Source organism: Dermacentor silvarum, chromosome 6, assembly GCF_013339745.2.
Source record: "Dermacentor silvarum isolate Dsil-2018 chromosome 6, BIME_Dsil_1.4, whole genome shotgun sequence".
Lineage (NCBI taxonomy): Eukaryota > Metazoa > Arthropoda > Arachnida > Ixodida > Ixodidae > Dermacentor > Dermacentor silvarum.
In genome coordinates, this window is record NC_051159.1 from 174,129,428 (window position 1) to 174,141,565 (window position 12,138).

The 12,138-nt window shown below is 47.4% G+C and overlaps 1 protein-coding gene across 1 annotated transcript; it reads right to left on the reverse strand.

Annotated features, from left to right (window-relative positions):
- Positions 1-5,897: 5,897 nt before the first annotated feature.
- On the reverse strand, positions 5,898-11,867 carry LOC119456418 (uncharacterized). The gene is made up of 2 exons (XM_037718152.2): positions 11,710-11,867; positions 5,898-7,675 (listed from the first exon to the last, which is right to left on the reverse strand). The coding sequence occupies exons 1-2, from the start codon at positions 11,768-11,770 to the stop codon at positions 6,435-6,437; spliced, it is 1,302 nt and encodes a 433-aa protein (XP_037574080.1). The 5' UTR covers positions 11,771-11,867; the 3' UTR covers positions 5,898-6,434.
- Positions 11,868-12,138: the final 271 nt, after the last annotated feature.

Genomic DNA, 12,138 nt, shown 5'->3' on the forward strand with positions numbered 1-12,138 from the left:
GCTGCCAGTGACGGGTGGAGCACTCCGCATACCCTTGATGCCCCTGTGGTAGCCACACTGCCACCAGCTCGAAACGGCACGCGAGGCCCACACCGACCAACCAAGTGAGCTCCGTAATGGTGTGGCCGCAATCAGGCACCATGTCTTCCATTTTTCCTTGGAGTCTATGCCTTGCCTCGGAACCTCTGAATATGTAAATGACGGTCTAATCAGCCTCGCCATCTCCGCATTGGTGACCCGCACGTCGGCAGCATGGCGCTTTTGCTTGAAGACGCACCGGTGAGCTGCCTCCGCAGGCCACCACCTCGGGCCCGCAAGACCGCCCATGTAGCTCCTCAAGCTGGAGGCAATATTGTGCCTCCGTGGCATCACGTCGCAGCAAGACTAGCACCACATTGTGGTATATGTGCTTCCTCCTGCTCTGCGTCGTGATGTCCCGCCTCCAGCGCCGCAGGCTAATGACGCACTTCGGACCTTCATGTGCTCCACGCTAGCTTAACCGGCAGGGCCACGCCCCTTCCTCGTTGTCATGACGCCAGAACTCCACGCACTTTCGTCCATCACATAGATAGCCGCGTCGAGTCTTCCCCCAACAGCAATTACTCCTTGCGGTTCGTCACTTCAAGCGGCTTTCGCGTCCATCCGTCGTCCTCCACCCAGCTTTCCTACAGCTTCCACTCTTTCTCCAGCAACGCATTCGAAAGTTCCAGTCGGTCAAGGCTGCGCCCCGGTCTTGTCCTTGCCTTATGCCACGCCTCCCTAATTTCCAGAGCCTACTGAGTCGACCACGCTTCACCAAGGCGAGACGCCTCCCACGAAGCCCAACACCATTATAACCGACTGTCAAGATGTTCGGCTGCAGCGCCAAAAAGAATTTACACGTCGCCAGAAGCCAACCAGGAGGTGGATGTACGTGTTGAACAAATTTTCAAGCGCACGGAAACACGGAAGCGATGTGCTGTCTCCTTTTCTGTAAACATTTGTTTGTGTTCCGGTGCGCTTCAACGTTTGTTCAACAAGCCATCCCCTTTCCTATTTCGGTCCGTACCACAGGTGGCCTCGGTGCCGCTGAGATTGATTATGGCGGCTACACACCGGCGCGAGCATGGAGGAAAAAAAACAACAAAACAGGAGACCCTGACGTCACGTTTTTGAAGCCGGAAGTGCAGCCATGTTGGTGCGCCACCTCCCTTTGAGCCTCCAATCAGGAGTTCTGCAGTTCGCCGGAGCAGATAGGCGGGAACTTTGAACTTTCATTGTTCAAAGTTCAAAGCCGCCGGAAGTGTGTGCTGCCGACGCTCGCCAAAACAAAGCCTACGAAACTTCTGCAGCGGTTTTAGTGAAACAGACGCGCTCCTGTGTTTTTCCGTGGCACGTTGAAGAAGACGACGTAGACCCGCGCCGTGATTGCTTGGGTGTTTTTGTTGCTGGCTGACACTCACACTCGCAGACCCAAAACACAACTTTCAAGCTTACACACCACACTCCAAAGTCAACTTTTCCCACGAACAAAATGTGCGGCGAGAAAGACGCCGGCGGAAAAATCTTATCTTACTTTTCAGAGACCGAGAGCAGCAGCGAAAGCTTCAGCGCGGTTGCTATGGCAACGTTGATATTTGGGGTACCCGTCCCAGTGCTCCTTTGCGAAAAACAGCACGTGACTTCCGCCACACTTCCTCCGATACGTCCGTGCTGGCCGGGACCTCACCTGGGTTTCCTTCCTCCATGGGCACGAGTAACACGGCAGCCTTGGCCGCCCGCACTTTGGCGTGCCTTTCTTTCACTTGTTCGACTCCTTTTCCAGCAACCTCGACCTTGAGGGCACAATTGTAACGGCGACAACCGACAGAACATAACCCATACCTGCAGAGCAGAACTTTTTGTTGGGCTAGTTTGTGCATGTTACTGAACTACTAAAGCGCCAAACAGACGACACAAGAAGAGACACGGAAAGCGCTCGTCCGTGTCTCTTCTTGTGTCGCCTGTTTGGCACTTTAGTACCTCAGTAACCTGCAGAGTGGCTGTACTGACCGCACTAATGCAATACCCAAGTCTCACTGGTCAGGAGGATGTGCCGCTAGGCTCAACCATCACCACTTTTTGGAGCGCAGCTCTTAGGTGCCCGTTCCTGCGTTGAGCGTAGGCGTCGGCGTTATCCCTCGGCGTAACCGAGCGAACGAGCACAGCGAAAAATGAAGGAGCGAACGGTGGAGCGTAGCCTGCGATGAAAGACGGCGATAGCGAAGAGACCGCGAGGAGGACAGCGGAGGAGGAGGGCGCAGCGGAACCGTGAGGCGGAAAGCGGAGGAGAGGATATGGCGAAAGCTGGAGATGAAAAGCGTAGTGCCACGCTATACGGGAGACGACCGCTACGAGATGGCGCCAGAGTTGCGCGCCGTCGTCTGTTCAACGATGGCATGCGGTGAGCGCGTTCAGCGATATCATATATAGAAAGAAAACACCGCATGAGCGGAGGCCTGTCTGCGGCGGCTGCTGGGAATCGCGCCCACGCGTCAGCCACGCGCTTGCTCTCGCGATCTCCCGATTAGCGAGGCAGTCGCGCCACACTTCACTGCGTTTTGAACGTACTGCACGAGACAGATTATCCGCACCAGCCAATATATCGCGAAGTGAACACACGTATAGAGCTGCGCTCAAATTTCACATTACGTAGTATCGCAGTCATTGAATTTTTTTCAGTACCCATTCAACTACGCATTCCCGACATGCCGGCTTTTTCACGCAATTCCACGCAATTACACTACTTCCAGCGATGTTGTGTTTATCGTGTCACGGTGACCACACGGCACGGCCGTCTTGCACGGTCGAGCACACCTACTGTGCTCTCCACCATGCCTCCTGAGGAGCCCTCAGCGCACAAGACGAACCATGCCCCTGAAAAAAATAAATTAAATTGAATCGTTGGAATGTTCAATGTATTGGTAATATCAACTTTTGTTGAAATTTGAGTACAACAGTGGAGTACACTCTGAGTTTAAGATATTCCCTTGTTTGAGCATTCATTTATGTCATCTATGTCCAGTGTATTCCCATGTTTTTCCACTTTTGTATGTATTATATTTTTGCAACTATGACAAGTAATTCATTTAAATTTACTTCGCTTGTTTGTATTCTATGTATCCACTCCTGCATGCGCCCGAGAAGGTCCTGCAGTATCTGTAAATAAATAAATAAATAAATAAAAATCGCGAGTCACCATACCGCACGTGTTTTGGTCGCAACGACGCCACCGCTATACGAGCAGCGCAGCTTCACCCAACAACGCTCGCGACACTTCTGCGCCGGCTGTGCCGCAACTAGCGCCTTCTCTTGTCCCAGTACTTGAACACCCTTTCCCCCGTCAGGGTGACTCAAGCGTTGCCAAGGCACCCTTTCGCTCGTCGTTTACGGAAACGGGTGCGCCTCGACCCTGCCGATGAGACCCACTACTCAACTCGAGTTCCAGCGGCCCCACGCATGAGCATCATTGTCCTCCCGAGACGGCATTCCACATCATGGTGTCTAGTCAGACACGCACACGTGGGCATGCGCCAACGCCACTCACAAAAGTGCAGGAACACCAGCGCTGATAGCACAACCACACATCACCTCAAGTATGTGCGTGTGCCTCCTTCGCGCACTTCGTGATACGTTGCAGTGCAACATACTCCCGCAGCGCCACTCTCAGCCATGACCACCAGAAACTGTGGTCGACCTCATCACCTCCACACGTACTCCATCTGGACTGTCTAACGGACACACAGAATTGCCGTCCATGTACATAGACTGCCAAAGATAATGCTGCGTATCCATACAAATGTCACTAACTTTGTTTATAAGAAATCTTGTCAAGACAGCGCTTTCCGTGCCAGCTCCTTTTCTTAAGAGAATTAGGGAACCTTGGGCGAGTTGGTGGTTTTCCATGTTACTTAAAAGCAGCGATACCGACGCAGGTAGCGTTTTCTCTACATTCGCGCGCTTTTTCTGGCATGGTCGCTTTCGTAATGCATGCTTCTCGCTGGTGGGGGACTAATGTGGCAGCCCACTACCACCAGCTCGAGGCGGAACGCGAGGCACGCGCAGAGAACCAAGTGAGCGCCAGAACAATGCGGCCACAACCCAGGCACCATCTTTTACAGCGATAGCTCTACTACTCCAGGTACAAGCCCAGAAAACGCCTGGTTCAGTAAATCTGACCTTCAAGCTCAGCCAAGGTCAAACTAGGACTTAGCCTGCCACTACCGGCGGCTGCTGCGTACGCCGAGTGGGTTCCCATATCTTGAAAGCGATCTGCGATGTGCACAAGGTGCGCCGAGTGCTCGTAGCTTCGTATGCGCTGGGCTTTTGATCCTTCGTTCGCGTTGACGCGAGACGCAGTATGAAGGTCAATTCGCTCGCTGCTGCTACCGCGCGGAGCAGCGTCTGTGTGTTGTCTTGTGGTGCAATTGTAAATCCGGTAGTTGCTGACGGCGCCTTGCAGCGTCTGTGTCCTTTCCCAAAGCAAGCAAAACCATGCTATCGCTCGACAAACTTGGTTTAACCGCCCGTGTTCAACCACGGCAATTTTTTAAAGCGAAGCTTTCTATGTCTCATTGATTCGTCCGTGAGCGCCGAAAACGCACTGCAGGAAAGCCAACTTACACAATGGACGAACATTGTTTAACTGCGCGAAAAAACGGACTACAGAAACAGCGTGGGACAAGGACGGGCGTAGACTTGCAACTAAAGTTTATTCCACAAAGACCACATATAAGTACAACCCAGGCATACACCACTCGCTAATATGTACCAACTCGCCACACAACAAGTTCTTCTAAATTACACAATGGAACTATCTGTGCATCTGTGCACACAATAGAACAACGGCTGCGCACACAATAGAAAGGCGCATGACATACGTATCGTAGAACACTACAGTTTATATTCGCAGTTGTACTGATAAGAACAATGAAAACTGTAACGCCACGCTACCCAGACGAACTGTATATATCTGCATTGCATTATGCGCATCACGCAACGCATTCCCGCCGTCACCATGAGTAGGCCGCGGGTGCAGCGCACCGCAGAAGAAGAGGCTGCCGTACGCGAACGTAAGCGCGAGCGCGATCGTGCCCATAAGGCCGATCCCGTGTATCGGCAACGCCAGAGCCTCTCACCGTCTACCACAGCGATCAGAAGGCAATACAGTACAAGTACAGAGTCGTCGTGAAAGTGTGAGTGTGTGCGCATAACCCACCGTGGTTGCTCAGTGGCTATGGTGTTGGGTTGCTGAGCACGAGATCGCGGCATCGAATACCGACCACGGCGGCCGCATCTCGATGGGAGCGAAATGCGAAAACATCCATGCACTCAGATTTAGGTGCACGTTAAAGAACCCCAGGTGGTCCAAATTTTCGGAGTACCACATTACGGAGTGCCTCATAATCAGAGCTGGTTTTGGCACGTAAAACCCCATCATTTAATTTTTGTGCGTGTGTAATCAATGCCTACGTGATCTAAATTAAAGGCTATGCCACTTAACGAAATGTGTCCTCATTCAACTTCAACGTTCAAAAAATACAATCCTAAACAAGCAATCAAATCACATATGCATCGCATCGGGTCGCTCAGCATTCCTTTGGTTCGTTGCGTGGTCGTTAGCTTTGGACTTTGATTCAGTTTGCATCAGAGAAAGCTTTTTTTTTTTTTCCTCGGAGCTTATGCCCTGCTTCGAGACCCCTGAATAAATTGATACGGTCTAATCGATCTACCTGTCTCTATTCCCCCATTAAAAAGTTATAGAGACTCAGGTGATAATCTTGTATGAGAAATCAGAGACTTTGTCACCACACAATTAAAATTCACTCATTAATTAGTTACCACTGACCACCCTATGAAAGAACGCAACAAAAATACAATGAAACCTGAAAAATATTTTATTGTCTATACATTTGTGCGCTGCCAACTCACTATAATCCATGAATCGTTTTAATATATTCGATTTCTTTTTTTTTTTCAAGATATCACGGATGCTTTTTGAGACACATATATACTTATGACCAATTTTATACTGAATGAAAGGTTACTGCCCGTCATTCGATTTGTCCATAGATGTCTGAAAGTCAATGGTACACCGGATGCTCCTTGTTGACGTCCAGGCACAACGGAAAACAAGAGCCTGCTTTTCTCTACCGTGGCAACGTAAAGAGTACGAAGGTTTTTGTAGGACACACTTAAGGCAACCAGTGAAAGTTTGTGTTGGTGAACACGGCAATAATATCACCTGACCGGAACGTGAGGCAGATGCCAGTGTCCTTAGTTTCTAAAAGCGAAAGTGGAAGCATTGTAACTTCCGTCTTGTAAGGACTTCACATTGTAATGCAACTAATACAGAATTGGCATTCGTATGGACAAAATCGCCCCCAAGAATATTTTTACATCATGTCACTCATATTTCATTTCTTACCTTTACCAAAATATTCATTCGATAGCATTTGGCGTCCTCTCAACAGATTGGCTTCAATTGCAACTTCAATTAGACCGTTCCCAAGAAAAAAATCTGTCGCAATAATGCCAGAGTACTTCTGCTGCTGGCACCTGAAAAGCTTTGTTATGTCGTGATTGATCCACTCTGCCAATTTGCGTGTGCTAACAACAAATTTTGGAAACTTGGGTGTGAGTTCCGCCATTATAGCAACCATATAACCCACGCCGCGTACACATGCCTTCGTTTTTAGGTACTCCATCAGCGCCTCCTTGGATTGCGCGTTAGGCCACTTCTGGCAGACCCCGGGACCCAAGTACTCCTGATAAGGTCCATGGTAGTCTCTGGAATTGTAAAATACTATGACATGGCCCGGCGTTCTCCCTTCATTTCTACACCCTCCAAATATTTCACCCATTGTCTTCAAGTAGTCGGACCTCTTCAGAAGCACAGCCTTCAGTTCCGTAACAATGACATCCACAAGTTTATCGTGTCGCGTGGTGGCGACCTTGCGCTGCTGCTCGAAGCCTTTCGGGAACCTGTGGAAATCTAAGAGCACCAATTCGCCCGTTAGCTCCACGAACTTACGAACATCTCTGAGAACTTGCCGTACAGTCGGTTGCCCTCGTATAATGTCGTGGGTAATATAATAGTCGCCGTTGCAATACTGCACCCTCAAATCTAGGCCACGAATACCGTACGCGAGCTGTTGCGAGACGGTTTGATCTTGGTCAAATATCAACTGTTCATGTGGGTGCGTGTACCCTGCCTTGTACATTCCGGCATTGTGTGTTCCGGGGATGAGCATATCGGTTAGCTTGATCGTAGACAATGCACCGCAGTTCTCTCGCATCCATCGAGGCTGAGGAGTGAAGCACGATGAATACAGCACTTTCGCTGGTCTCGACGATTTGACATCTGCCGATGTTTCCATTACAAGCGCCCAGTACCCGAGGCACTTTCCTTTCATCAAAGTGGTGACGTTGAAATCCGGTGCTCGAATACGTGTAGTGTACGTTTCGGTAGGTTTTCTGATAGCCTGGCGGGCGAGAATATCGGAAGGGCTTTGTGGCGGATTCCTTGTTGACAGCATGGCAGATACAAGTCCGATGTATCTGTGTGGTATGCCGTACCAGTTCAGCTCGAAAAAGGCAAGAATCCCATGGTCATTGAATGATGATACTGTCAAGTAGACGCCAGTTTCTCGCATTCCTGTAACAAAATAAACAACGTTAGTGTTCAATTTCTGAAAATATTTACGTGCTTTTGGTGCAGTCGCCAGTGTATTTTCAAGAGAAGTTGTAATTTTGTAATTGTCACGCTATCATTTTTCGGCGCCTCACTCAAAATGTCCACGCCCTTTTTCTTTTCAATTTTATCAGGGCATGAAACTGGCGCCTTATTCCTACGCAAACAGTGTATAATAAGTTGTGTTCAAACTTTTCAACTGTGATTGTCGAATAAAATTCCGATTGAATCCAGGTCTAGTGAAGACGACGAGCGCTGTCCAAGGATCGTCTGCAGCACGATGTTGTCGCTTGAGCTAGATCTTGGTTCGCCGTACCTGACCACCGCATTAAACGTTGCGAACTCCCAGTCAATTCACCCCTTTACAGAGCAAGCATAACATATATATAAAGATCACAAAGAGGAAAATTTAGGCCGAAATTAGTTCCGCATACGAGATACAAAAGTGTTTTTTTTTTGCTTTTTTTTTTCTTATTCATCTCAGTTTTTTCTTGTTAAAGGCCGAAGAGGAGGTCTGTGTCAGGCCCCACTGACACATACCGTGCATCCCAGCTAACGTTAGCCAAGCTGTTGACGAAAAAAAAATTAAGAAAAAGCATGGTGCAAAATACAAATATAAAGATTACGGTGTTAGTTTGCCACAGGTCAGACTACAGAACACGGTATATATTGTAACCTTGTCTTGGAAAGTTTCGTTTTCTTCCGTGATATTTTATGACAGCTTGGCTAACGTTAGCTAGGACACCCTATACACAGGCGTCACCACCACCAACGGCATCTACAATTTAATATTCTTAATACTTTCTCACGAATATTTTACTAATGGCTACTGCCCGAAAACAGGAGGTGAATTCAAATATTTTGCATTATAACATAACTGAAGTCATTGTTTGCAAAAGTAAAGCCATGTTGAAAAGCATTTCTGTGGGTCTTTTGCTTCTAAAGGGGTAGGAGGAGGGGATCAAGTATCGCTACTGACCCACGCCACACTTTTGCCGCATAGGGTCTTTCTTTCTTCGTATAAAAAGTATCAAGATTGTCTTGTTATTTATATATAACTACAGCTGTTGATATTACCAACATTATACTAATCCATAAGAAGGGAGTCCTTAAAGAATGGAGTAATTATAGACCCATTAGCTTGCTTTCAGTATTGTATAAAATACTCACCAAGATAATTTCCAATAGAATCAAGACAACACTTGACTTCAACCAACCAAGAGAACAAGCTGGCTTCAAGAAGGGATATTCGACGATGGAACATAGCCATGTCACCAATCAGGTAATCGAGAAACCTACGGACTACAATTAACCTCTCAGTATGGCTTTTATTGATTATAAAAAGGCATTTGATTTGGTAGAGATACCAGCAGTCATAGAGGCATTGCGTAATCAAAGAGTACAGGAAGCATACATGAATATCTTGGCAAATATCTACAAAGATTCTACAGCTACCTTAGTTATCTACAAGAAAATTAGAAAGTTACCTATGAAGAAAGGGGTCAGGCAAGGAGACAAAATCTCGCCAATGCTATTCACTGCATGCTTAGAAGTAGTATTGAAGCTCTTAAACTGGGAAGGCTTAGGAGAGAGGATCAACGGCGAATATCTCAGCAACCTTCAGTTTGCAGATGACATTGTCCTATTCAGCAACACTAGGGACAAATTACAACAGATTATTGAGGACCTTAACCAAGAAATTGTACGAGGGGGTTGAGGGTTAATGTGCGCAAGACAATGTTCAACAGCCTGGCAAGATACAAGAACTCAGGATCGCCAGTCAGCCTCTACAGTCTGTAAAGGAGTACATTTATCTAGGTTAATTATTCACAGGCGACCCTGATCATGAAAAAGAAACATACAGATGAATAAAGATGTATTGGAGTGCATACAGCAGGCATTGCCAAATCCTGACTGGGAGCTTAGTACTGTCGTTGAAAAGAAAAGTGTACGATCATTGCATTCTACCGGTGCTAACATATGGGGCAGAAACTAGGAAGTTAACAAAGAAGTGCCACACAAAGAGCGATGGAACGCAAAATGTTAGGCGTAACGTTAAGAGACAGGAAGAGAGCGGTATGGATAAGAGAGCAAACGGGCATAGTGGATATTATGGTTGAAATTAAGAGAAAGAAATGGAGCTGGAGCAGACCATGTAATGCGTGGTGTAGATGGTAGACTAGGTGGGGCGATGAAATTAGGAAATTTTGAGGCGGCAATTGGAATCAGCTAGCGCAAGACGGGGGTAATTTGAGATCGCAGCGAGAGGCCTTCAACCTGCAGTGGACATAAGAACAGGCTGATCATGATGATGATGAGAGCTGTTATTGTTCAATGCAGAAACATAACTCAGTATGGATAACAGACTATATGACTCGTGAAATAATATGCTTGGCGTGAGAGCGATATAATAACTACCAGTGATTGGAACGGTGTTTAGAGCTAAAATTTTTCGTATGTCGACACTGCCGTGCATTCTTGAAGCTGCTCGGTCATGGGCACCGTGTTGCAGCTTAGATTAAAACGCGCCTGTACATTGTTTCTTTTATAGAAGCAGCAAGAGTTCGAGGCCGTAATGTTTCCGCAACACATTCCGCCCTCCCTCCCCCCCCCCCCCCTCCCTCCTATCAAAATTTTCAGGAGTGAATGTAAATTTCGGATGCGGATTTTGTGCGGAAATTACCTTCCCACTCTCGCTGAATAAAATTCGGTGTTATTTCTTCGCTTCTAACAAGCTAATCACGCATAATGTGGTAAATAATGGTAGTTTGTAGAGAGAATGCACTAGGCATTCCCTTCAGTGTTGCTACTTACGACTTCATTTGTTTTTGTAAAGCTTTCTATGCGCCCGGTTTACGAGCTAAATATCTTTTGGGTATTAGAGTTTTATTTCTTTTATACGGCGTACCTGGTTATAATTCAGCACCGAAGGAGTTGGCGCATCAAAAAACACTATGGGCTAGAATTTTTACTGCAATATAACCACGATGTAGGGTGCCAAGCCAGAAAACGCTACACCTAAACTACCTTGTGTCCAGAGAACCCGAGGGTCACGTGAAAACAATTCCCAGTCATCGCAGATGTCTGCTCAGAGAACATTATGACGGCTACGCCAACGGTGACACACAAGCCGAGCCCAGCTTAGAAAACGCAGAAATCAGCCACAAGCACAACCTGATTCACCTGACTCCACTGCAACCAGGTTATTATACCCGTGGCTAAACACCTCATGTGGTACTCAGGCACTCGAAACATCGCGAAGAAGCACCTCTGCGTAGATGAGCTGCTGATCTATACGATGAGTGGTGGGAACATTATTCCGATCGGTGGGAACATTAGAGAAACCGCGCACCACCCTAGAACTCGGGATCTTTGCCACTGAACTCGGAATTTTGCACCAGCTGTGGAACACGCTCCTTGCAACGCGCCTTCCCCTCCCAAGACACCTTCTTCCCTTTATCCTCCTTCGTATTAAACCAAGAGGCAAACCTTGCAAATTTAATCATTTATTCGTTCAGTGGATTCGCGGAGTAATGGCTGGTTCCGACTTGGATTGCCTACGATACGTGTTGCTGCGCGTGTTGTAGGTTTACCTTAGTGTCATTTTTATTAAGCTCACGGGTTCAATCTCCCGCAGCGGTGACTGCCATTTTGATGCAGAAAGAACGCTCATGTACCCTGCTTTGAATGCGCGTTAATGATCCCCACGTAGTCAAAATTATTCCGAAGCGCGTTATTACATGGCGCCTTTCACATCCCCATAGTTGCTTTGGAAAGTTAAATCCTACGTACCAGTTTTAGCATTTAGAAAGGCAGTGAGAACACCAATCTCTTTATTGCATTGCGTTATTCGGCTTTGTTCGATAAAGTATATTGAGTGCTGCAACTGCAACTACATGGGGCAAAAATCTATGTAAAAAAACATTATCTAACGCCACTTAAAGGCACTAACGTGCCCTGAATGTTATCTTTCTTTTAAAAATGCAAAAATACGTCACCTCCCATGGCACGAACATTGCACACGCCGCATATCAGTAAAATTAAATTGAGTGTTGACATTCTGGCTAGTGCTTTCCTGTGTCCGCCCGCTGAGTGCGACGGTCACGAAAAAACATCTTCGTTCCGTCTTGCAAGGTCGGTATTCACTCAGCTGCGAAATAATTGGGGGGGGGGGGGGGGGGGGGGGGGGCACGGGCCGACAGCGGTTTATTATGCCAAGCGAAACACAATGCAGGCATTCGTAAAACTCGGAGAATACATTTTCATTTGCCGTTTCTAGAGTCTATTGTATCCGAAGACTATACTGTGACATGACTGACTGCTACACTGCATAGACGCGAATTCTAGACCGGTTTTATTACAAGCACAAAGGCCCGTTGTAAAGCATGCAGCACAAGAAATTCACCTTGCTTTGTCTGATTCGCTCT